Here is a 27,512-nt window from a genome sequence, read left to right as displayed (position 1 = left end):
CGAAAGGAACCCACCCCCACCCCCTCACCTCCCCATGGTTGCACACTGTACTGGTCCAACCATAACCACCTTCCAAGACACTCTTACCACCATAAGAATTCACCACTCAGTCACTCCTCAGTAAGGCTACCTCTGTGTCTGCCTCCTGGATACCAAGAGGGTACAGTTGAGGAAAGCAGGGATAGTAATAAGGTAGTAGTGAGAGCAGCCTGTGCTCAAAGGGAGTGGGGAATGGTGCAAGTTAAGCTGTTTCTTCCTATTTTTTCTTCAATAGGTCTAATTTCACCTTTTAAAATGTCTTGCTTTCTGTCTTGAATCCTTCCAGACACATTATTCCTTTTTCTGAGGCATTACTGTTACTTGTTGTATATTTTCTGTGGAGTTACTCAATTCTTCTTTGGCTTCTCTTATCCCACTTTTTCCTTCTATAGTTTGGGCCATTTGCAAATTGAGTATCTTATTTTTTTCTCCAGAAACTCTAAGAGTCCCCTCTTTTGTTGGATTTCTATCTCTTTTTATTGCTAAGTCCAGGTTTGCAAAATATATTGCTGTGCATTTGGAGCTTGAGTTCCTTTGCTTTTCAGAATACGGTATTCTGTTCTCTTCAGCAATTTCTTGTGCCTGTGGAATAATCTTGTGTCATCCAAATTTTCTTTTCTTTAAAAATAGAGATATTTTTTCTATTTCAAGGATTTGCTGTTAGTAATGGAAATTATTAAATTTAGTCATTGTGACTTGGAGTTTAAAGCACAAGTCTTTTTTCTGAAGACAACCTAATTCTTGAAACTGGTGTTTCTGTTTTCTGTATTCAGAAATTCTGGAAAGTTTTCTTGCATTATTTGATACATTGTGGTGTTCATTTTTTTGTCATGTTCTTTTGGGAGATCTTTGATACTTAAGCTATCCCTATGCAACCTTTCTTCTAGGTCAAATCACATTAAGGGTGTATTTTACTTTGCTACCTTTTACTTCTTTTATGGCAGATAACCTCCCACTCCAGTTTTTTTTTTTTGTTTCAAACTGGTTAATCTCTTTCCCTTCTTTAGACTCCTAATCCTGAATTCAACTTCTCCTAAACTGCTGAGTATTTAAATTCTGCATTTAAAGCTATAAATTCTGAACTATATTTACTCCTAATTTCTTAGCTGCTTTACTGGTATTATCTAATTTTAACTTCACAACAACTCTGCAACATAGGTGCTATTATCCCTATTTTATAGTTGAGAAAACTGAGGCACACAGTTTAAATGATTTGCCCAGGGTCATACAGCTAGTTAAGTATCTGAGGCTGGATTTGAACTCAGGTCTTCCTGTCTCCAGGTCAGCACTCTATCTACAATACTAGTTTCTTCTTCTTGTTCATGCTCTCGTGGGAGTCCACAAGATTTTGTATGTTGACAGGAATTTGTTTACTCCTCTTTAAGGATTTAGTTTTCATCCTTCCTTCTGGCTTAAGATACTCTTAAGTTGATTTATTTGCTTGTGCTTTTACACTTTTGTTAAAAATTTTCTGTATTTCTTTCTTTTAAAAGCTTCCACCTCCCCCCATGTATCACTTTTCGGATCTTTCCCTTTTGCAAGGTCACAAGACTGCCTCAGCCCCTACATATCAGGGGATATAGGTTTTGCCAGCCTGTTTCCCTACCCTGAGAACACCTTGGCAGGGCAAGACTGATTCTTTCCCCCAATTCCTCTCTGGGCTCTTCTTTCTTTCCTCAGTTGGACTGTATCATTATCTACTGATTTTTGTGGGATGGAGAAAAGGTGAAGAGGATGTTCAGGAAAGAATCCTTGAAGTCTTACAAATTCCCTTACCTAGGATTGGGCTCCAGCTGGAAGACTTCACATTTTCAGCCCTTTCCTGCCATCCCCCAAGCTGGGTAGAGTCAGTCTGCCTCTTATTTTACAGTGAGAGGACAGAGAGAGTGTGCTGATAGTCCCTGCCGTGGAGGGAGGGAGGTCTCCTAATAAGCCCCCAGTGTTAGCCTGTGTCTCTACCACAAGTCTGGATGCTGATAAGGAAAATGTGTTGAGTTATTGCTTTAAGTACATGAATTCTCTAGTGTAAATTCAGAAGTATTTTTACTTGGTCAGGGTTTTCTCTTTGTCCTGTTTATTCAACTATAATCGTTACACACTTGTGCATAATTCTTTTTTGGTGGGAGTATTAGACAGTTAAAGGGAACTGGAGAAGTGACTAATCTGCTATCTTCCTCATTCTATAGTATTTCTTCATTTTAAAGTTTTCTTCTGTTTACTCACATCTTTAGCTTCAGTTCTTAGATTAGGATTCAACATCAGGAGCAAGTTCTATCCTCACCCACATTCTTGGAAAAGGTGAACATGCCAAAGTGCTATCTATCATGCATAACAATACCACAGCCATTGCCATACTATAGTTCTCCATGAGGTGACTGGTTTCTGGTCTTCCTTCTGCAACCCTGGCGTGGGACAAAGAGCCAAGCCTATAGAGAGGACCAAGCCCAGTCTTCAGCCTCAATCCCTGGCATCTGCTTCCTGTTGGCCCAATATGTATGCTGGCCTCTATTTCATTTGTCTCCTTTCCTAGTCACCTACTAGGATCCCACTTTTCATCCTAATGTGGCCCAGGTCAGTCCTAATCCAGTATCAGAGACTACTGCTTTAGACCTCATGGTTACTGCAGTATAAGCTGCACAGGTGCATTTGTCCTATTTAATCTCCCTAGGCAAGTACCAAGAGGTGTCTTCACCTTCTCATGAAGATCTAACAGGTCACTGGAGATGGAACTGGTTTCAGGCATCCTAGAGGACCCTATAGCATATGCTTCCCATGTACCTCTGCCCCTTCTCCTAGGGAAGTCATCTACTGAGTGTTGGCTTTTTCCTCTGCTGCAACTCTGACAGTACTGAGATCCCACTGGCTTCAAGTTACCCAACAAGACTATCCATGGGCTTCTGTGCCATCTTCTTGTGTAGTGCTGGACTGGAAAGAGGAGCTTACTAGTTTTTCTCTGGTCTTATCAAATCTTTGCATTACAACATTTTCTTTAATCTTTTCTGAGATATTTCCCAGGGAAGCTGGGTTTGGCTGAAATCTTTCACAATGTCACTTTTATCAGAAATTTAAACAGGCTTTTCAATAAATTTTTTCAAGGCAGTAATAACTTTATAGTTATCTCTGTTACATCGGTCAAGTTATAAGAGGAATATTAACTCTCCCCATTTTTAGTTCATTGCTATCTTTTAAAAATTTTCAGTTAACAATCAATCAATAAGCATTTACTGAATACCTATAATGTACCAGGCATTAAGTGGTGGGGTTATAAAGAAAAAGGCAAAATAGTTCCTGCAGTTAAGGAGTTCTTTATTCTAATGGGGGAGACAGCATGTACAAGATAACCTTGGAAGAGAAGGCACTAGCACCTAGGGCAATCAGGATAGGCCTTGCACAGAAAGTAATATTTGAGCTATGTCCTGAAGGAAACCAAAGACTCCAAGAGGCAGAGTTAAGGAAGGAAAGCATTCTAGGTAGTGGACTCAGCCAATACCAAGGCACAAGGACAGGGAACAGAACATTGTAAGGCAGAATGTGGATAGAACATAAGAGTGTAAGGAGGAATAATCTGTAAGAAGGTAGGAAGGGGCCAGGCTGTGAAAAATGTCAAATATCAAATAGTTTACATTTGATCCTACATGAAAAAAGGGAACCAACAGAGTTTACTGGGAGGTGGAGTGAAGGCGACTTGTTTAGACATATGCTTTAGGATAATCACTGGCATCTGTGAAGAATAGATTGGATTAAAGCTTGAACTAGGGTGGTGGAGAGTGGAGAAAAGGGTACGGATGCTGGAGATGTTACAGATCTAGAAATGACAAGATGTGACAATTTACTGAATATGAATTGAGACTGAGGATTTAGTTTGTGAACCTATGTGACTGAAGGATGGTGATGCCTTTGACAGCAATAAAGAAGCTTGGAAGAGGGGTATGTTAGCTGACAGAAAAGGGGGAGATGAGATGTTTTAGAAATATTAAGTTTGAGATGCCTATGGGATGTTCAGTTTGAAATGTGTAACAGGCAGTTTGTGATGTGGAATTAGAGTGAAGGAAATAGGCTAGATTTAGAATACATAGATCTGAGAGTAATCTGTATAGGGATAATAATGAAACCCATAGGAATTGATGAGGTCACCAGATGAAATAGTATGGAAAAGAAATAGAAGAAGGTCCAGGAAGAATTTGGAGGACATCCCAACTTAGATGATAACCCAGGAAAGGAAACTAAGGAGTAGTCAGGAGAATCAAAGAGCTGTGCCATGAAAAATTGGAGAGAAAAAAGTATTCAGGAGAAGTGGTCAAGTGTCAAATGCAGAAAGGCCAAGAAGGATTAGAATTGAGAAGTGTCTATTAAATCTGGCAATTAAGAGATCACTGGTGACTTCGGGGAGAGAAGCTTCAGTTTAGTGAAGAGGTTATAAACCATATTACAAAGAAGAAAGGAAGAATTAAAGATAGACTGCTTTTTCAGAAAGCTTTGCTGACACTTGCTAGCTGTGTGACCTGGGGCAAGTCACTTAACCCCATTGCCTAAGCAAAAAAACAAAACAGAAAGCTTTGCTGAAAATGGAAGGAGAGATAGAGAATGATCTCTAGCAAAGATGGTGGGATGAAATGAGGCTTTTTTATGGATTGGGAGATTTGAATGCAGCAGGGAAGACAAAGACAAGGAGAGACTGAAGTTAAGCTGGATATCATCCAAGGCTGTGTCCACAACCTTACTCTCTTTTCCTTCATTCTCCCTTTTAACATAGTCTCATCAGGTTCCAGGAGTTCAATTATCATCTATTCAAATGACCCAAGTGAATATACTTCACCTAATTTCTTTCTTGAACTTGTAGCATCAATTCCCACTTGACCATCTCCATCTAAATTTCTCAAATTCAGGTCCTAATCACCTCCTTCCCAAACTATTCTAAAAGCCTTTTAATTGGTTTCTTGGCTTCCGGTTTTTAGCATCTATCATTCACAAATCTGCCAAAATAATATTCCTAAAATAAGTTTGACTATATCACTTCCCTGATTCAAAACCCTTTAATGGTTTCCTAATGCCTCTTATGACAAAAATATAAGTTCCTCAGCTTGGTGTGAAGTCCCTTCACAGTCTGGTCCCAACTGATCTTTCTAGTCTTATTTCAGATTATTCCCCTTCATGTAGTTTCCACCAAACTAGATGATAAATGGCTCTATCTTTTCTCTCTGTGCCTTTGCACAAACTGTACCCTGCATATCAGGAAAGCTCACCTTCTTCACTTTTGCTTTAGATTCCTCATCTTTCCTTAAAACTCAGGTCAGGTGCCAAATCCTCTATCTCTGCAGTCTTCCCTGATCATCTTCCAAATTTAGTGTTCTCTCACTTCTCAAATCACCTTGTTTTTACATATTTATGTACATGCTGTATCCCCCAATGGAATAAAGGTTCTATGAGGGCAGACTGTTTTGTTTTTATTTTGTCTTTATATCCCCAGCACACAGGACAGTGTCTTGCATACAGTAGGTGTTCAATAAATATTTACTTGATTGAATCATATATACACTCACAACTTCTCATATGAAGATAACACTAAAGACCAACCATCAGTATTCTGAGTTGTTTTCCCATTACACATAACCTTCAGTTTGTATACTAGATTTCTGTGCTCTCATTATCAGCTCAACTTCCATAATGAAATGCTAAGATGGGTGCTGATGGGAAAAGAAAAGACCTGTTGCAGACAAAAATAAGAATGCAGAAAACTTTTTTTAATCACATCAGAGGAAAAATGGCATTTTTCTGATAAAACATGAATATTCAAAATAAGTCACAGAATACAAATATTGTACTGAAATGGTAAAAGCTATACAGGACCAGAAACTGCACTTAGGTGTAATCCAAATGGGAGTGATCCACTTTGTAGACCCTCTACATTAATCCATGGTGGTTCCTTGTCTAAAGTGAACTTTCTTTTTAGAATTTCAAACTTTTAGTCATTTACTTATTTAAGAGACCTAATAAGAGTTGTTGGTTCACTATATCCAAGACTCTGACAAGTATGTAGCATGTGTCAGTTATACTTGATTCATTTTTATATTGCCATATTTTAATGCCAATTTTCACGTAGAGGAAAGAAGGATACAACTACATTAGTAATGGGTTCATACTGAGCCTTTACTCTGGCCACTCCTAAGACAAACCTGTAGATAGACAGAAAAATACAGAGGAAGCTTTTCCTTGAAAGAGAGATTTGGAGACTTTACAGTTCTCTTTGCACTGCTTTACATGGAAATTATCCTTAGTCCTTTGTCTGAATACAAAGGCTTGGCCCATTCATATAGTTTTTTTTGCTTATACATTCTTCAAAGAGTAAATAATGCCTGAGCTGTGATGGTTGGATATTTATCTCATTTGGACTATTAACAAAATTTCACTATGTGAGTTCAGAGTTTCAAATAATTTTTCTTACATTCTTAGCATTTAGAGGGTCACCACAGGGAGAATCACGTCAAGGTAAATGAGGTCTGATCGATTAACTCAACAACACTTGCTTTTGTGGTTTAGGTATGAAATGGGCTTTTTCATGTCTGGTACAGTTTGATTGTCGACTGAATCTTCTCCCACATCTACTACATCTATAGGGCCTCTCTTCTTCATGAGTTTCTTGATGAAGCAAGAATTCTTCATCTCCTAAGAAGCTTTTCCCACATTCTTGACATTTAAGGAGTTTTTCCTTTACATGAATTACTTCATGGCGACTCCGGTGAGAATTCTGACGAAAGTTTTTTCCACATTGAGAACAAGTATAAGGTTTCTCTCCAGTGTGGATTCGTTCATGTTTATTGAGGTTTGTTTTATGATTGAAGCTTTTCCCACAGTGAATACAATCATAAGGTTTTTCTCCAGTATGTGTTCTCTGATGGGAAATAAGATAAGAACTTTCAGTAAAGTGTTTCCCACACTGTGGACATGTATAGAATCTTCGTGTTCTTCGATTCTGAGAAAGTGCAAGAATACTCATGTCCACATATTTTGAAAGGTCTTCTAATGGGGCATCATTTTCAACAGTAATTAAAAGACTTTTTAATCTCTTTTCTTGTGGGACTGAGGTATTTAGTCTTTTTTCTTCATGGCTATCTGGATGCTTCTCATAGCCTTTTGCCTGCTTAAAAATCTGGGAACCATCCCTTTCACAGTAACCTGATGACATTTCATGATGTTCTACATCCTCTGGATTTTCTGGCTGATGATCATCTTCCTTATTCTCATTGCAATCTACTGTTGAGACAAAGATAGAATTCATATAATATACCCTCTTAAGCTTAGTGGAAAAAATATAGGAGGAAATACCAAAATGTATGCCCTAGGTTGTTACTGATTTGAAGACCACTCTATCGGGACTTGTGGGAAATTTGAGGGCTGGAAATAACAATAGCTAAATTTATATAGTACTTCATTACTTAATTTGACTGAAAAACTAGAAAAAAAAATTACCCTGACCAAGATGGGAAAGGAACTGAGAGAATTTACATGTTTATTTTTTTTTATCTTATTTGTCACCATTTATTTATTCAACAAGCATATACGGACATTTCTGTTAAACAGAGCATTAAAAAGCAGAAAGGAAAAAAATACTCATGAGGACTTAGATATAATCACTGACAACTACTATATTTTATGCACTGAAATTAAATTATCACTAAGCCAGCTTAGTTGGGTGCAGTGGAGTTCATGGTTAAGCTTTTAATAAAACTTTTTTTTTTTTTGAAAGAAAAGTTACAGAAGACAATTTTTATCCTTGAGGAGCTTAAAATGTTAGCAATCTCTAGGTTTTGAGATCTGGAATTCATGTTTATAAGACAGGCAGGGGGAAAAGTTTTTTTCTTCCATATTGTACTAAATTGATGTTATCATATCCACATGTGGTTTTTCTATTATTGTAATTGTCCCTTTACTGTTTATTCCCAGTTCCCATCCTTGTCAAGAGGACAGTGGTTAAAGAATCCTGTAGGAAAATTTCCCATCTATAGAGTTAGTTGTAGAACTTCTGTCTGGGATTCCCTAAATTTTCCTAATGTAAAACTCATCAAGACAAGATGAACAACTATGGCCAACAGGTTGTTTGCTACAGTAGTTCCCCAGGTTAATCTGTCATAGGTACAACCAACAAGACAGAAATTTTCACCTGTAGCACAAGGACAAAGGAAATTCTAAAGTGATCTTCAGGCTGTATGCCTTTCGCTAATGCCAAGAAATATATGTGCACAAAGTACAAGGTGGTTTCTCATTCTGCTTTCCAGGGTAATCAGATGAATTCATTAAAAGAATGAAATAAATACTTCAAAATAAAAACAAAGAATAAAAATGATATTAAGAAAAAGAGAATATTCTCAACCTGCATTAGGAGTTTAGAAGGCAAAAAATGTAATAAAGAGAAGAGAAAGAGGACCACTGAATATTTGGAGTTAATAGATATGAGTCTTTTCTCCTAGGAGGAGAGCTGAACATTTTCAAAAGGGAACAGGTTTTTTTGTGCTCCAAGGAATGTTAAGATGGATCCAAAAGTTGCGAATGGAGCTAAGTCTTCCAGGAAAGGCCAGAAGAAGAAATAGTAAGAGTTTATGACTCTCTGCTTAGGGATATACTAAGGCAGCTATTTGATTTGACTTTTTACAACAGACAAGGCAGATATCTCCTCAGAAACCATGTCCAGGAGGTGATAGAGAATTTGCTGAGATTTGTCAAACCTGGTGACCCACTAGCCACCTCTGATGATTCATGTAGGGACATGTCACCAAAAGGAATCCTAAATAGTACTGTAAGGGCTTATGAAATCGTGGGCAAGAAAGTGAAGACCTTAGTAACATAAATAGGAACACCAAGAAAATAATTTCAGTTTACATACCAAAATCCACTCCAGAAGATAAAAAGATAGAGAAATTCTATTAAGAATTCAATTAGGACTCTAAAAATTAAATCTGCATGGATATTTAATGTTAAGTAACTTCAAAGCAAAGGTATATGGTAAGAAAATGAAAAATACATTGGAAAAATATGGCTCAGGAGTAAAAAAGAAAAGTAAAAGACCAGTAGACTACACATAAACCTCACCCCTAAATATTACAAATCCTTTACTTGAGAGAAGCTAGAAATGCTAACCTCAGCAAGCACCAAAGAAGTGTTTGCTCTTTAATTGACTATATTTTAACAGTCAAGAAATGCCTGATTACAGATGTAGGAAATAATTTCTGGATTAGCTATCTGAGTACAATCAGGTAGATTACTGACTTGTTAAAGCAAAGATCAAAATCACTTTCAAATTAGAAAATGAGATGTGGCATACAACTGAGGCAACTCCAGTCTGATATTCTGAATCAAGCTGTTGATCCAAAAATAGAAAAATGGATAAAAGAATTAACACTGACAGACTGTCACCACTTTCCAAACAAGTTCAGCTGATGTAAATCAATTCCAACAAGAAAAACCTAGAAACTAACAAACTTCCTCAATTAAGAAATACTTGATCTTTTTTTCAAGCAGAGAAACATGGTAGTAAAAGGAAACAACAATTTAGAATATAAACTAGTCTGTAAAATGTACTAGAGGAAGATTAACAGCATTATCATCATTTCATAAAACAGTGAGAAGCAGCAGAGGGAAAAATCATTTTGAAGAAAGTTTGTTTTGAGATCCAACTAAGTAGTTATCACTAGGGCACTTAATGACAAAATGAATGACAACAGACCATAAAAGAGATCTGTAAAATCTGAAAAAAAGATCTGTAAAAGATAAATTTTTATGATATATGAAAGAGGGAAGGATACCAAAGACTTGGGAGAAAAATTCAATTCTTTTTATTACCCCTCCTAAAAAAAAAGACAATCATTACCAACTAATATACACCAACTTTCTCATAACTATAACATTTCTCTTGAGAATAATCTCCACACTTTGAGTACATCTTTGATGAAGGTTTAAGAGTTCAGGCAGGCCTCTTTAAATCATTCCCTACAGTAAATAAGACCACATCTCTAGTCTTCACAAAACTGACTAAAAGGTGTAATGAGTATAAGATTGCATTGTGTTTATTATTTGACTATTAAAAAAGCATTTAATTCAGTAGAGCAAAATATTTCTTTAAAGGATTCTCCCTCTAACAAAGTATCTCTCCTGGAAATATAAAACTTATCCAAAATTTATTTAAAGTTAAGACAAAAGACATAACTTTGTTTGATGATCCTCTGATCACTAACATCAAATGAGGAATAAAACAGGAAGACGTATGTTAACCAAAGATCAGCCACTGTTATGGAGAACATTTAGAATACAATCCAAAATGTAGAGGATTTCCCTACAGATTTTAGAATTAAAAGTGAACTTAGAAGTTATCTAGTCTAATACCCTCATTTAGAGATTAGATAAATGTGGCCCTGAGAGGTTAAATGACTGGCAAAAAGTCATCCAGGGAGCCAGTAGCAGAACCAGGATTTTAAGTCTGGTCCTCTGACTCTAAATCTAGTGCTTTTCCACTGCACAACTTGTGCAAAATATAAGTGATACCCCAGCAGGAGGACAAATGTCTCAATTTTCAAAAAGAGGGAAGAAATTTTGGAATCTATAAGCAAAGAGCAATGAGCCTCACTTAATTCCTGACAAAACTGTAGAATGCATTATTAAAGGGATGGTTCTGAGTATCCAGAAAGGGACAGTAGTGATCTGTAAGAGCCAAGATGGGCTCTTCAAGAATGGATCATGCCAGCTTAGCTTCATTTCTTTTTCTGATATGGTTATTAGTCTGGTAAATTGGAGGAACACTATATAACCATAGAATATTTCAATTTCAGTAAAGCACTTGACAAACTCTCATGCTATCCTTGTAGTTAGGATGCAGAGACAAGACTATCTAGTCACTAAATAACAGTATCGTTGGTAGAGTTAGTACATGTTTAACAACAGAATCCAAAGAGCAGTCATAATGGGTCCATGTCATTTTGGAATGGAGTTCCTAAGGGGATGTCCCAGAGATTTATACTCAGCTTTATACTATTCAACATTTTTAACAATTACTTGGCTGAAGGCATAAGTGTTATTTGTGTCATGAAATTTATAAACAACATGAAGCTAGAAGGAATGGCTAACACACTGGAAAACAGAATTAGTATCAAAAAGGACCTCCATGGGCTATAACAATGAACTGGACCTACTAAGATGAAATTTAATAAAGATAAATTTAAAGTCTTAAATTTGGGTTAAAAAAAAGGAAGTTTAAGAAGCACTGAAGTGGAAAAAGTTTAAGAGGCCCTGGTATAAAGGACAGAAAGCTGGACGTCTTTTCAGGAAGACCCGAGTTCAAATCTGACCTCAGAAACTCACAAACTGACTCTGGGTAAGTCACTTAAACTATCTAGCTCAGTTTCCTCAGCAAAATGAGAGAAAAAGAACCTACTTCACAGGGTTGGTGGAAGAATCAAATGAGATACTTGTGAAGCACTTAGCTCAGTGCCTGGCACATAGTAGGTATGTAATAAATATATTCTTCCTTTCTGGCTCACCCTGGAACCTACCTTCCCAATTACCAAGGGGCAGAAGAGAAGTCTCACTTTAAATAAAGACTGAAAGATGCTTTTCAAATCAAATGTACAAGGGAAAAAGTTGTTCTTAGACCATTTAAAAGCAGTAATGATTTGGTACTGGTTAAGAAAGAGAAAGGATGATCAACGGAACAGATTAAGTTATATAATATATGGAAGCAAATGAACACAGTGATTTAGTGTTTGATAAATACAGAGATCCCAGTTACTAGGGTAAGAACTAAATAATTATTTGACAAAAACTGTTGAAAAAAATTAGAAGGCAGACCAACAGAAACTAGACACAAACCAACATCTCACACCATATACCAACATAAGTTCCAAACGAATATGTGATTTAAACATAAAGGGTGATGTCATTTATAAAATTACAGGAACAAGGAAAAAAAATTTCTCTTGGATCTATGGATAGGGGAAGAATTCACAACTAAATAAGGAATTGAAAGGATCACATGAGATAAAATGGACAATATGAATTCCAAAAAAATAAAAAGTTTTTGCACAAATGATTCAATGAAGCTAGGATCTGAAAGGAAACAGTTAACTGGGGAAAAATATTTGCAGAAAGTTTCTCTGATAAAGGTCTTATTTTTAAGACATATATGGAAATAATTTAAATTTATATGAGCCATTGCCTTATTAAATGGTCAAAGGTTATAAACAGAGGGATCTCAAGGGAAGAAATTCAAGCTATCAGCAGCCATATTTTAAAAAACCCTCCAAATCACTAATAATTAGGGAAATGCAAATGAAAACAATCCTGAGGTTCACCTTCAGGCCCATCATATCAACAAAGACAACAACAAAGGAAAATGATAAATGGTGAAGGAGCTGTAGGAAAACAAGCACATTAATGCACTGTTGGGGCTGCTTTTGGAACCATGACCAAAAAGTTACTAAGCTGTACATACTCTTCGAAGCAACAACACCATTACTGAAACTATGCTCCCAAAAGAGATCATAGAAAAAGGTCCTCTTTACAGTAGCTTTTTTTTGTAGTGGCAAAGAACTGGAAACTGAGGAAATGCCCATCAACCAGGGAGTGGCTGAACAAATTAAGTATATGAATTAATGGAATATTGTTGTACTATAAGAGGAAACCGTTTCTGTGAGAAGACTGTTTCTATGGGAAGAATTAAATGTGATCAATGCAATGACCAACTATGATTCCAGAGGACTAATGATGAATGCCACTCAATTCCAGACATAGAGGTGGATTGACTAATAAGCAGAATGAAAAAAGACATTTTTGGACATTTGGGAATTTGTTTTATTGCTTGACTATGCTTGTTACAATGGTTTTGTTTTTATGTTGTTGTTTTTTTCTGTAATGGACAGGGAAAAAGTGGAAAAAGAAAAATCCTTTAAAAAATGAAATTTATATTTTCTTTTGGTGAGGCAATCAGAGTTAAGTAACTTGCCCGGGGTCACATAGCTAGTAAGTGTCAAGTGTCTGTGCTGTATTTGAACTCAGGTCCTCCTGACTCCAGGGCAGGTATTCTATCCACTATGCCACCTAGCTGCTCAAAATTTAATTTTTTAAAAAGGAAGCAGGGAAATGTGAAAAATACTTGCAGCAAGTTTAAGGTCTCATTTACAAGATATATAAGGGCTGATGCCAATTTATATGAGCCACCTGCCAATTAACAATGATCAAAGCATATGAATAGGCAGTTCTCATAGGAAAAAATCCAAGCTATCACAACTATACGAAAAAATGACCCAAATCATTAAGGATTTGGAAATTAAAGCAACTCTGATGGGTTTTTCCTCATATCCATCAAATTGGCCAAACAGACAAAAAAGGAAAATGTCAAATGTGGGTGATGTGGGAAGACAGGCACATTAATACACTGTTTGTTGAGTTATAAATTGGTCTAGCCATTCTGGAAAGTAACTGGGAACTATGTTCCAAAAGTCACTAATCTGTCTACACTCTTTGACCTAGTAGTAATAACACTAATAGGCCTATACCTCAAAGAAATAAAGGAAGAAAAAAAAAGGAAAAGGACCCATATGTACAAAAATATTTATAGAAACTTTTTGTAGTAACAGAAAACATGAAACTAAGGAGTGCCCATTAACTGTGGAATGGCTGAACAAATTGTGGATGGATGTGATGGAATATTATTTTGCCATAAAAAATGAAGAGATGGTTTTCAAATTTAAAGAATATCAACAACATTGTAAAAACAAACAAATGCAAAAGATTTAAGAATTCTGACCAACACAATGTCCAAACATAATTCCACAGGACCAATGATGAACGATGCTATGAATTCTCCTGACAGAGATAGAATGAGACATATGTATTTTTGGACATGGCCAACGTGAGAGGGACAATCAGTTGTTAATGAAAAAAAAATTCTTAAAAAAAATAAAATAGGGAGGTTGGAGACAAAAAAAAAAACAACCCCCACTGTTTATCTATATAAATTCATCTCCCCCAAGTGTTCTCTACATTAAATATACTCAGTTCTCTAAACCAGTCTTCATATTGTATGGTTTCTAATCAACTATCAACATGGTCACCCACTTCTAGGTATACTGCTGCTTATGAATACTCCTAAAATATGGCAGCCAAAAATGAGCATACTATCATAGATGTGGTCTAACCAGAACCATCACCTCTCTTCTTCTAGACACTAGATCTCATTCATACAGCCTAAATTGCATTAGCCTTTATAGCTGTCACATCATGCTGCTGACTCTTAACTGAATCACTAACATTCACAATGAATCCATGAAAATCCTTGTCTTCCCCACAAAATCTTGCAAGATCTCTCTCACACACCCTTCTTAGGTATCTGCCTTCCAGTCTTGTGCCAGAGTTAGGCATCTTCCAACTTTGTGGTTGCTTTGGAACAAGAAATCAGGGAGAAAGATATTATCAACCACTTCCTCAACGACTTGAAATACTTTAGATATAGTTATCACCTAATGAATCATGGGGAAAAGAATAGAAGTTGTAGAGCAAGGCTAACCAAACTAAGACCCCCCCCCCCCGAAAAAAAATTAACAACACATCCTGAACGGAATGTGGCTCTCCTACCACTGACGACGGAACTCTCAGTTTTTTAAAGAACCAACCAACATGTCTAGCATTCATCACTGAGTAAGGCATGACTATTTAATCATTTATCGAATGCCTACCAAATGTATTGAGTACTATGTCAAGAACTATTATTGAAGCAGTTTTTCTGTTACATGGAGGTGGGGGTGGGGTAGAAAGAGGGTCTGCTTAACAATCAGTTTTCTCCAACAGCAAAATTTAAAAAGGGATGAAGTTGTAGAGGCTAACAGGCTTGATGCAAGGAAAAATTTCCTAACAACTAGAACTCTTCAAAATTAGAATGGGTTGAAAAATAGTTGGCTTACCCTCACCAGAGGCCTTCAAGCAGAAGCTGGATGACTATTTACCAGATATTGTAGAGAAGATTCTTGTTTAGGAACAGACTGGATTAGATGGCTTCTAATACCTATTCCAATTCTGATATTCTATGATACAGTGTAGTGATGATGTTTCCGGAGATGGCAGGCTGGAATGAGCCCATGTACAACTGTTGCTTAGGGGGTCAAAAATCAATTTACTCCACCAGTCACTCTTCAAAAGCCAAGACTAACTCAAGTGTCTATATTGCTTATCAAATAGCAACCTCAAGAAATGAACAAAAGCAAACTCTCTCCAAAAAGAAGACTTCAGAAAGGCTGCCCAAAGTGAACCTGAAACTTAAATAATATTATCATCATCAACATTTAAATAGCACTTTAAGGTCTGCAAAGCACTTTATAAGCATTCTCTCACCAAATGATCCTCATTACAACTCTGTGAAGCTACTCTTCTTGAATTTTATCCCAATTATGTACTGCCCCCTGTCTCAAATACCTAGCAAGTACTTAACTCTCAACTGAAATATGTTAGAAATATTCACCACCAATTCATTAATTAGTATAATGCTTTTTATTCTGTCTATATGCCCTCAACATTTTAAGTCCAGGTCATCATATTTATGTCAGAGGGTAAGAGCATTTGTACAATCGACAGAGCATTCAATACATGCTTTGGATGACAGACATGATATCACAATACCTACTAAGTCAGGATTGGAAGAAAATGATAAAAATTCTTAACATTTTCTTTGTCTTAATTAGTTGTTCTCCATCTTCTTTCTACTTCTTACATGCTCATACTCAATGACTCAGTTTCTAGTCTTTATTCTTTTCTTTACAGTTTCTTCTCCAATGACCTCACTGAGTTCTACCACTTCCACTATCACCTCTACAAAAATGATATATGTTAAAGTTACATCTCTAATTTTGACCTCACTACACAATTCCAGCTGTGGATATTCAAATGCCCACTGAGCACCCTGACCTGGATGTTTTACAATAATTTAAAATTAAATTTTTAGCTTGAATTTGATCTTCATATTAGTGCTTTATATTTTTTGGATTTACTTAATTTTTACTTATCTATGGACATGTTTTAATTCTTAATAGAATGTAAGTTTGAGAATAGAGGCTGATTCATTCTTTGACTTCGTATCCCTGATCCCAACATCATGATGTTATTGGTCCTACTTGACTACAAAGAAAGAACAACATCCTTAATACCTAGTACATAGTGGGTGCCTAATAAATGTTTGCTGAATTGAACTGAACCTTCCTTCCTAACCTGGCTCCTCTTTTTAATTTCCATATTTCTGTAAAAGGCACCATTTTCCTAGTTCAATCACAGCTAAACCTTAGCACCATCTTTGATTTCTTTTATTTACATCCAAACACCAAGTTCTATTGATTTTTTCCTTAATAACATCTTTCAAATCCATTCTTTCCATTTGTATCCTGTCACCACGCTAGTCCAATTCTTCACCACTCCACTTCAAGATTACTACAACAGTCACCAAATTACTCTCCCTGCCGCCAGCTTCTCTCCTCAATCTATCATGCAGTCCTACCAGACTGATCATTTTAAAATACTACTCTTATCATTCAATCTTATTCAGTTCAATTCAACTCACACTTATTAAAGACAACGTAAAGGATACAAAGATGAAAAAAATATATAGTGGTCTCTTTCCTCAAGGAGCTTACAATCTTGTGGGGAAAAAAAAGTAGATATTACATAGAGAAGACAATTGTGTTCTAAGGTCCCTTCTAGCTCTCAAATTCTACGACAGATCTGAGCGTCAAAATTCATTAAGAGAGGTCCAAAGCTCTATGAGGCTTCAAATAAGGAAGGGGATCACTTTCAGATAGGGGATTATCAGGGAAGGTGTCACATAGGAATATTCTCATCAAAGACAGATAAAGTATCAAAAGGCAGAGATGTGGAGAAAGACACTGAAGAAGAACACAGCATGAACAAAGGCAGAGAGGTGGAAAAGTAGAAGACATTTTAGAGGACTGATAAGTTGAATGATTTGGTTAAGTGCACACTGGTATAGTGAGGAAGAAAACTGTAAAAGGTCTTGAATTCCCAGTTAAGGAGCTAAGACATTATTTGCAGGCAATATTACATCAAACTTCTACTCAATTTGTCCTCAACTTACCTTTCTCTCCCTTTCTCCACAATATTACCCAATAAAAATGCTATGGCACAACCAGACTGGTCCTCCAAACATACACTGCATCATTCATAGAATCAGACTCTCAGATCTGGAAGAGACCTTCAAGAACATCTATTCCTACATGACCAGGAATATCCTCTATCACATCACTAACAAGCAGACATCTAGTTTATCCCTGAAATCTCTAGTGATGGGGACTCAAAATGTCTCCTGTAGCAGTTCACATAGCTCAAAGTTTTTAATTTATATGGAGCCAAAATGTGTCTTAGCAACTTCCACTGACTGCTTCAAATTCTGCCCTCTGGGATCAAACAAATCAAATGCTCTTTTCCATGACAGATACAGGAAGAAAGCTAGTATGTTCTTCCAGAGTTCCTTTAATCACCCTCTTAGGAATGGCTTCCAGTCTACTTATCATCTCATACATCTGTATGATCTCAGCTTATCAATATTCTTCCTAAAACACAGTGCTCAAAAATGAACCTGATTTTCTAGATATAGTCTGATCAGGGTAGAGTAAAACAGGATACTATAACTTTCATTAATATAGCCTAAGAATACATCAAGTTTTCTCAACTATTATATAATATTCAACTCATGTTGAACTTAATAGTCCACCAAAAACCTGAGATCTCTTTCCATATGAAGTTTTAGTCATGTCTTCTCCATTCTGTAACTTGGATTAAAAAATTCAATTGCACATGCCCTTCCAATTTTTATATTCAGATTACTGTTCCAGAACAAGGGTTCTTAAAGCATGATCCACGTTGGAGGTCCTCAAGATCCTTTCAGGGAATCCACAAAACAAAAACTATAATAATAATAATTAATAATAATGATAATGCACTTTAATTTTTAATATGGTAAATATCAACAGCTATAACCCATAAAAACAAACGTTACTTGGGGAGGGATCCTCAATAATTTTTAAGAGTGTAAAGGGATCCTAAAAACAAAAAGTTTGGGGACTACGATTCTAGGTCTTTTTGTATCTCAACTCTCATTCAATGTGTTAGTTATGTCTCCCAGATTAACACATAAAACTGAACTATTATCTAGCTTATATTTCTCTATCTTATCCATGGGAGGCATCATGAAAAACTTTCTTAAATTGCTTCCCAAAATTCAAGTATATTCAGTCAATGTCCAGTAATTCTGTCAAAAAGGAAATCAGGTCAGTTTGGTATGATAGGGTTGGATTCTGTGGGGGGGGGAAAGTACCCATGTTGACTCATCATTGCCTCCTTTTCTAAATGTTCATAAAATATCCTTTCATAATGTGTTCCAGATTTTTTCTAGGAATTGAAATTAAATCCACCAGCCTACTTCCTTTCCCCTTTAGAAAGCCAAAAAAAAAAGCATTCACTTTTCTCCAGTCCTGTCATCTCTCCTACTCCATGATTTTTCAAAGATTACCAATAGTAGCTGAGAAATCACATCTGCAAATTAGATTAGCATCCTGGAATGGAACCAGGCCTGGTAACTTGAACTCACTGAGGTCAACCAGGTTTTAATTCCCATTCTGAGGCTTTTAGTTGACCACAAGTTGAGTAGGAGCCAGCAGTATGTTGTACTAATACTTTTTAAAATACATTAACATAGATTACATCAGAATGTAGTAAATTACAGTTCTATCATATCATGTAATAGTTAAACCAACTCTGGAACGCACGTGGTTCGTGCCTAGGTGCCTCAATAGAAGGATAGTGACAAATAAGAATATATTTGAGCGAAAGTGATTAGGAGTTCTAGAAACCATTTCATAAAAGAAACTTAAAGAAAGTAAGGTTGTTTAACCGAGAACAATAAGGAGAGGCAAAATATGTTGAAATAACTAAAGAGCTACTATGCAGAAGTAGTAGACCTGTTTTGTGCTGCTCCAAAAAAGGGCTAGTACCAAAGAAGAGAGGTTATAAAACAGGCAGAACTGAGCTGAAGATAAGGATTCCCAATGTTTATGGAGTATCAGTAAATGAATCTCATCCTACATCCATGAACTTGCAGACACCACAGAGTTCACATGTTGATATCTTTAAGAATAGTCTGCTTAAATTTTCCATTAGTTTTTGTTATCATTTGTATTTCTGATATGATTCTGTAACATATCAACATATCAACCCATACTGTTAACTCAATAGTTTCCCACATCTCAAAATATCTCTTCTAAACAACAAATTAAGCTCAATGTAACCTCTAGAGGGGGTAGAGGGTGAAAGGGTATGTGTGTATACATGTAAAGCAGAAACTCTTTCAGAAGTTCTAGAACTAAAGAAAGATGATACTTTCACAAAATAGTACAGCTGCATGTGAAATTATTCAGGTACCTTAGGTTTCAGGGAGAATGTGTTGCTATAATGAAAAGGCTCTGATTTGGGAGGTCCAAATTCTAGCCTCAGGTCTAACACTAACAAGGGGACCTTAGGTGCAAATCCTTTTATGAGGTTCTCTGGGTGTCAGTTTCTTTACCAAAATGAGGGGGTTGGACAAGATGGTCTCCAAAGTATCTTTCAGTTATGACGCTACGATACCCCACAGCTCCCAAAATTCAAGGAATTCTTACCTTCTAAGACCATGTCACCAACATCCTCCTCTCCATGATTCCTGGAGAAGGGGGACCTCTGAGCAAGATCCAGGCCCACATACTCCTCTTGGGAGTGATACACATTTAGATCCTCAAATACCACAGGCTCCTGAAACAATGACAGACTCCTCAATTAGTACTTATTTTCTCTGAGACGGTCCTAATTTCCTTGATGAGAAAGAGATATTAAGGTAAAAAAGATAAAGTTATAACTGAGATAAAATGAACTTTTGAGTATTATTATCAATATAGCATAGATGGAAAAATATCAGAGACTTAAAGATAGCAGCCGGGGTGGGAGCAGTGAAGAAGCAGCCTATAAAGAACATGTAGCATAGGACCACCCAGTTCCTTCCTCCCTTTAAGCTAAACATGAAGTTGTTGGAATCAGGTTTTCTGGGCAGGAAAGTTCTGAAACAGGAAAGAGAAGGCTGCATTCAGGAGAAAGAAGGAAGTGCAGCTTACCTGAAGTTCAGATGGAAATGCCTGGGGCCCCACTTCCCGTTTATGGACACGCCTATCCTTCGGAAAAATAGTCACCCAGGAAGCAGGATGAGCTGAGAATAGCAATGACAGACAATACTGAGATTCCAAATTATCGGGGTTCGGATTCTCCCTCAGTTCCTAAGGCTAGGCTGCCCCATCCCCTTCTGTATCAGACTTAGCAGCATCAATCTTTCTTAGAGACCAAGGCATAAATATTAAAATCATAGTGTCCTCAAAGGTCATCTAATCCAATCCTTACCTAAATTTTGAATCTGCTCTATAACATCCCCCCAACCCCCAAGTGATCATCCAGCTTCTGCTTAAATACCTGCAGTAGGAGAAAGTAACTGCTGCTACCTCCAAGACTGTTCATTCCAATTTTTGGGCAACTCCAGTTATCAAAAAAGCCTAAGTCTGCCTCTCTTCAACTTCTACCCACGGATACTAGTTAAGAATAAGTCTAATGACAATTCTTTATGTGTCAAGGCTTTGCTCTTCTAAATCTTCTCTCTAGGCTAAATATCCTCAATTCTTTCAACTCATCTTTAAATGAACTGACTTTAAACCTCCTGCCCTTCCCAGTTATTCTCTACATTCACTACTCTAGATGTGATTTTACCAAAGCTGAGTACAGCAGGACTAACACCTTCATACACCTTTTATGCTAAGGACATAATTACTCTCTTGATTACTGAGACTTGACTTGGTCAAGGGAAGAAAGGAAGAAATATCAACCAAACAATATCCACTATCCTAGGCAAGGAAATACTTATCGCTCCATACCTCTCACCTTTTTTGGGGAAAGAGTAGGGATAAGATTCTCCCTTTCTCCCTAGTGAAATTTTTGTTTCTTACCCCTGTTCTGCAGTGTTGAGGTAACATCCTTCACTAAGATTATGGTGTCTTCCTTGCCAGTCTTATGATTCTGGGACTGGTTCTTCTCTGGCAGAAAGGTAAAGAAGTGCTCCAGTACTAACTGGTGGATGGTCTTGGGAGGTACAGAAGATTCTTGTAGAGCATCCTGACCCATTTTAGGGCCTGGCACCAGTTTCAGTATAAGGGACCCTGTTTGCTTTGGGGGTGTTAGGACCGCTTCTGCAGCCATTGTCAGTCTCAGATTTTCCACAATTTCAGCTATATGTTAAATCTCTTGTCTGAAAGGAGGCCCTTTCAAACAGGATCTTGACTTCTGCTAGTTGACTATGTCACACAGAGCCCTAAGGAAACAGAGAAGACAACATTACTATCTAAAGGAAACAAGAAAACAAGCATTTATTATGTAACTAATATGTATCACTTTACAAATGTTATCCCATTTGATTCTCACAACCACCACAGGAGATAGGTACTATGATTATCCCCATTTTACAGTTGAAGAAACTGAGGTAAACAGAAGTTGAGTGACTTGCCTGGGGTCACAGCTAGTAAATGTCCAGGTTTACATTCAGGTCTTCTTGATTCTAGGTCCAGCATTGCGCCACCTATACAGGGCTATACAGTTCGTTCTTACCCCCTTCGCCAAACTATGAATCACCTTCCTGTACCCCCTCATATCTCTAGAATGAAGCTGAACAAAGAACCCCAAAATAACAAAAGGCAAAGCTGAATCTGGGGGAGTCATGTGAAATGGGAAGTTCTGAAACAGCATGATTAAAGATATCTGAGATGGGTAAAACTTTAGAAACATCAACTTCCTCATTTTTCTTCAAAAGTCAGAGAAAAGATTTGAGGCTTTAGTACAGAAGCCAGATTATGACTGGTTAGTTCTTTATGTTATTGTATTTATGTCCAAGCTGAATTGCGAGAAAAAACATTTCACCAGGTCTGCAAGTATCATTGCTCAATGTTTATCACAGTGCTACTTGAAATTCAACAAATATTTATTAGGCCCCAGTATGTTTAACACACTGTGCTAGATTAAACACAGTCCTTATCCTCAAAGGACTTATAATCTTAGCGGGAGTGTCATGATACATATGTAGACAGATAATAAAATTAGATTGACCATCTTAAGTGTTTTTCCAAAATATATGTACTAACAATTGGCTCAATGCATTTTCTAACCAACTGCATTGCTTTTAGTCTAGAGAACAAGCATTCCTTATCCATTTGATTTCTGTTTTCCTGTTAGGTCAAACTCTTTTGAATAACCATGAATCTCATTAAGTGGGCTCTGCAATGTTCTGAGGCTTGGTAAAATCAAAACAATGTCATCTGAAAACTGTAAAATTTGGAGGACTTCATCATTTGGATCATTCCATTTGGATTCTGAACTAGATGTCTTCCATGATGGTGGCAAATACCTTTAGTGAGCCTATTTTCCAGTTTTATGCCGGGCTTGGCAATAATAATAATGGAGAATAAAGTTTCTTTCTATTGTCTTTCAAGGAATCTTATGATTTTTACATGTACATGACAGATATCTTGTTGGAGAATCTTTAAGTAGCGTTTAGATCAGCTGAATGCTTTTTTTTTTTTTACAGTAAGACAATATACAGAGGGATTTTGTATTTTTTTCTACCTTTCAGTCAATTGTGTGACTAAAAGATGTGGTCACTAAAGAATATAATTTACAAAAGTTTACTTGCTTCTTCTTCCTCATATGTTCACGTAGGCTGTCCTTAATATTATTTACAAACTTTTTTCAAAGCTTTTGTAGAAGATTCCATCACTGCCAGGGAAGAAATTCCCTCTACCAATGACTGCAATTTATGGCCTTAAAGAATTGCCTAGAACATTGCGTTAACTTGCCCAGAGTCACACAACCACTATGTGACACGTGTAAAACTTGAATCTAGGTCTTTCTGATTATGAAGCTTGTTCTTCTATCCATCATGCCTGGTCTAATTTTTTTTTCTAACATCTGTATACTCTCTTTCAGAGATCTTTAGAATCAACCCTTCAAAATCTTGTCATGTCCTAAATGGAAGTCTCCTCTTGGTCTTCCTATCTGTTTTCTTTAGTACTATTTCTGATTTTTCATGCAGCACATGAGACAGATATTATCATCCAAATGCGATGGTCCCAATGTTACTGAAAGAAAAAACAGTTTGTTGTAAAGAAATTGATGTATCTTTTTCATCTATTCATCTTCCTCCCAGGGCTGGTCTAATTGATTCTCTACCACATGCTTTGCACACTTATCTTCACTCCAGTACTATTTTAGGAGACGATACTGCTTATAATCTTCCATCACTCTTCTATATTATATTTTGGAAATGAATTTATGTTCTTAACCAAAACTTCCCTTAGCTACCATGTACCACTAAAAGAAGAGTAAATTATTTGCTGGCTGTGGTAGCTTCTTGGCTTTTTTGGTTTCCTCACTGTGGTGACTGCTGTCAAACTTCCAAAGGAAAGAGTGATAGTCTAAGTTGCTATCTGTTCCTTTACCCACTTCTTATTTTTCAATGCCAACAACTAGTTAGTCAGACTAACACCCTTTTAGTGTTATTCCATATGTTCACATTTAACACTGATTTTGATCAGTTTTAACAACTCAATTACAGTACAAATACCACTGATTTGAAAACGATTCCTATTTAGTAACTAGTTGTTTCCCAATATATGAAGTCAACTTCACTTTGTTGTGATGTTACTTAGTGATCACTATGCATGACATCTTTTCTTGAGAAAAGTACTCATGGGATAGCAGGACTGAGGCAGTTTACAAGCCTTTCACCTCTTTTGTTTCTTGTTCTTGAGTCATATTCTCCAATACACTGAAGTACAGAATGTATAAAGTGCTACCAGATTAGGTAAAGGAAATATAATATTTTCCCCCAATCTTCAAGTGTACGATTCAGAGACAAAATTTACAAATTAAGCCTTGAACCACAAGTTAACCTGTCAAAAGATGGAGACTGAAGGGAACAACATGAGCAAAGATGTAGAGGTAGAAGGAGTTCGGGAGGAATCCGGGTTCAGCATGACTCAAGTGTAGAATACATAATGGCAGAATATACAGCACTTAGATAAGACTGGAAAGGTAGATTGAAGCTCTACTGTGTTAGGCCTTAAATGTAAGAATAAAGCTTTTTTTGTTTACTTTACTTAGTAGGCAATAAGAAGCCATCAAAGTTTTTGAGTAGTAGAATGCACGGATCAGATTATTTGTACTTTAGAAATATTAATCTGGAAGCATATGTAGGATATACTGGCATGTGGGAAACCTATTAGAAGATCACTGCAACAGCCTAGATTAAGGATGAACTAGCATTACAATAAATGATAAAAATTAATTCAACAGTTATTTTGGAGGAATGACAGGGCTTGGCAACTGACCAAACCTGAGGCAGAAAAGAGCCAGATATTCTGTAAATCGCAATGATAAGTGACTGGGATGAATGGTGGTATATTGACAGATACAGGAAATCAAGAAAAGAAGGTTAAGAGAGAACAGAGTTCAGTTTGGGATTTATTAAGCTTTATGTGCCAACAAAATATTGAAATAGAAATCTAGAAGGCAGATGAAAATGTAAGTATGGAACTCTGGAGAGAAGTAAGAGTTGGAGATTTTGGTGTTGCCTACAAAGACGACAACTGAAGCCACAGAAGTACATAAGATTACCTAGTGGGAAGGCATAGAAAATACACAAGAATTCAACAAGTACTTATTAAGTAGCTACTATGCTCCTCAAAATCAAAGGCTCTACCCTCAAGGAGCTTACATTCTCTGGAGCTAGAGAAAACAAAAGACAGAACTATGTTAACACCTATAGTAGCAAGAACGGCATCAAAAGATATAGAAAAGGAATGGCTGCAGAAATGAAGAAATCTAATTATGTAATGTCACAGAAATCAAGGCAATAGAAAATATCATTAAGTGCCAGATACTTGAGAGGTTCATAAAGATGAAGACCGACAAATGTGGTTCAAAAATGAACAATGAGAATAAAGTATAATGTTAAAGTACACAAGACTGTAAGCCGGAAGACCAGTCTTCTAGTCTAAGAGTACTAGGAGCTAATGTCCAGAGAACGGTTTGTGGGTTTTGTTTGTTTTTAACCCGAGGGTCCAGCCAATGAATCTGGATGGGGTAAGAATTAAATCTTAACTTTTTTCCCCATTAGCCTTGGAGATTTAGCATGTTCTTCAATAATGAATCGCTAAAAAATTACTGAGGTAAGTAAGCTTCAGCAGACTGCCATAGCGGGTTGTGACACAAAAAGAGCTGGTCTAGGAGTTCTAGTCCCAGCTTTGCCACAAACTCTTTGAGTGTGGTCTTGGAGGAGTCATTTCCTTGCTTTATGGTTCAGTTCTCTCATGCCAAAAAAAAAAAAAAAAACCGAAAGAGCTTAATTGTATAACCTCTAAAGCCTCATTGAACTCTACCAGTAGGCACTCAATATATCTTTTAATAGTAAAGAAAAGAAGGTCTGCCAACCACGTCTTACAAGAAGACCAGGGCGCTTAAGTAAGTATATTTGGGCAAACGTTACTGTGGTTTTTGAGAATCAGTGACCTGCCTGACCTATGAACCTTCTACTCGAGGGGAAATTCCCAAACACTGTGGCATCTCAAAGGTTGGTCCAATGTCTCCTTCCCCTCTTGACCCCAATGCACGGCCTCTGGACCCTACTCTTTCGTCTCCTTTCCTCTCTCCATACTCCCGGGGTCCCGTGGGCTGAGGGGCGTGCGGACGCCGGGGTCTCCGCAGCGGCCGCCGAGGGGCTGCACCTCACAGCGCATGTCAGGGTTCAGTTTCGGCTCAGGGCGCAGGCCCGACTCCGGCGATCCTCCCCGGTCTCCCCCCAGGCGCTCCCGATGCCCAATCGGACCGAGATTAGCCAAACCTCGCGCTCCGCTGCCCTACCCTGGCCCTGCCCAGCACTTCCCAGCTCAGCCCCGCCCAGCAGCTTCTCCCTTCCCGGCGATCACCTGAGCAGCAGCTTCCTTCACCCTGCCCAGACGCGGCGTCCCAAGACTCCGGCCAGAGGAGACCAGATGGAATGAGGGAGGGGCCGCAGTCCATAAATCCACTCACCTCTAGGGTCGGGGGAATCAGGTATTCCAGAAGAGACCAGGAAATAGAACTAGATGGGAAAAGCCCACCGCTCCTCGCCTGTGATTGGTCCTGTTTCGCGCCCGCGCGGAAGAACTCTCTCCATCTATTGGTTGAGACAGCTGTCCCTCGGGGATGGCGGCGGTGACGCGTGTTTTCTGGAAGACAGTGAAGCCTTAGTTAGCCGTGGCGTCACTCCCGGTGCCTCGTTTCCACTTCAGATGTCTGGTCTCCCCGCTCGGAGCGGCGCTCGGAGCCAGGAACTCGAGTCACGACGTGGTGGAGCCGGCAAGGTCATCCACGCAGGCGAGCCGATCAGTAGACCAAAAGTGCCGTTCCGTCTACCAGCGACCTTTCGAAGGGGAGCCGGGAGACAACCGGAGTCCCAAGAAGCGCTGAAGCCGCTGCATGCCGGGAGTTATAGGCTACGGACTCGCGTAAAGGCTTCCGGGAAAGGGAGTTCCGGCACCCTCCCCACCCACGCCTGGGCGGTTTGGGGCGGAGCCAGAAGAGGAAACGAAATTTAACCTGTGACGTCGGTGCTTTGTCCCTCTGTTTCCAGCAAAGCCTGGCGTAGGGGACGTTGGGGTGGTGGAGTTTTCATCAGTGTTAAAAGAGGAAGGGAGTGGGCGCAGCCTCTGCGCAGTCTCCGTCTTGGATTTTAGTGACCTTCATTCTGGGCCGCAGGCTGACTCCCTCTTCCATAGGAGTTCGGCCCCTACTCACCTGGGAGAGCAACCGAGAGTGCGAACGGATCCTTTTAAAACTATTCCTTCTACTGGAGTAACCATCCTGTCTGCGCCCCTTCGCAACGATCATGGTGAAATAATGACAACTCGCCTTTCCTACGCTGTCAGAATATAGTTTCCCTTTTCTACACGTTTTCCCTTAAGTCTGGCTTGCAGAAAATCCGAGTGCATTAGTACTTTTTTTCACATGCAACTCAATAAATGAATGAGTGAATGAATATATATTGAATATAATATGATTGGGTATTTTATATATTTAATATGTATAATATAATGAATACATATATATATATATTTACAGATAAGTACACACATTCCTTTTAAGAAATTCCCATTTTAAAAGGGAAGTCCTATATTCTGAAGGTGTATAGGCTTCCTGTGACACATGACATGTAACATAGTTTAAAGTACTGGTTGGGCAGTGAGAGATTAAATGATTTGCCCATAATAACTGCTAGTATTTACATAGTTAGCTTCAGCACTCTGCTAGCCACCTAGCTGGCAGATTCACACAACTAG

The 27,512-nt window shown here is 37.8% G+C and overlaps 1 protein-coding gene across 3 annotated transcripts; it reads right to left on the bottom strand.

The window, feature by feature from the left end:
• Positions 1-5,759: 5,759 nt before the first annotated feature.
• Positions 5,760-26,315, bottom strand: LOC114041276 (zinc finger protein 200-like). 3 transcript variants are annotated; one of them, XM_027859658.1, is made up of 5 exons: positions 26,227-26,315; positions 21,096-21,457; positions 20,220-20,311; positions 19,734-19,863; positions 5,760-7,290 (listed from the first exon to the last, which is right to left on the bottom strand). In XM_027859658.1, the coding sequence occupies exons 2-5, from the start codon at positions 21,343-21,345 to the stop codon at positions 6,545-6,547; spliced, it is 1,218 nt and encodes a 405-aa protein (XP_027715459.1). In that variant the 5' UTR covers positions 21,346-21,457; positions 26,227-26,315; the 3' UTR covers positions 5,760-6,544. The 3 variants fall into 3 exon arrangements, with proteins under 3 accessions (XP_027715459.1, XP_027715461.1, XP_027715460.1); XM_027859660.1 differs by having other exon boundaries at positions 5,760-7,287; XM_027859659.1 differs by lacking the exon at positions 26,227-26,315 and adding an exon at positions 26,121-26,183.
• Positions 26,316-27,512: the final 1,197 nt, after the last annotated feature.

The sequence above is a fragment of the Vombatus ursinus genome, unplaced genomic scaffold (genome assembly GCF_900497805.2).
Source record: "Vombatus ursinus unplaced genomic scaffold, bare-nosed wombat genome assembly UNPS02014171.1, whole genome shotgun sequence".
Taxonomy (NCBI): domain Eukaryota; kingdom Metazoa; phylum Chordata; class Mammalia; order Diprotodontia; family Vombatidae; genus Vombatus; species Vombatus ursinus.
This window is presented reverse-complemented; position numbering and strand designations above follow the sequence as displayed.

What these genes read in the sequence shown, in the direction of transcription:
- LOC114041276 (XM_027859658.1), bottom strand. Translation starts at nt 21,345, where the DNA reads ATGGCTGCAGAAGCGGTCCTAACACCCCCAAAGCAAACAGGGTCCCTT. An exon ending in CTCAACACTGCAGAACAGGG is followed by an intron (nt 20,312 to 21,095) that starts GTAAGAAACAAA and finishes TGCTATTCTCAG; the next exon opens with CTCATCCTGCTTCCTGGGTG. An exon ending in TGGTGACATGGTCTTAGAAG is followed by an intron (nt 7,291 to 19,733) that starts GTAAGAATTCCT and finishes TTGTCTCAACAG; the next exon opens with TAGATTGCAATGAGAATAAG.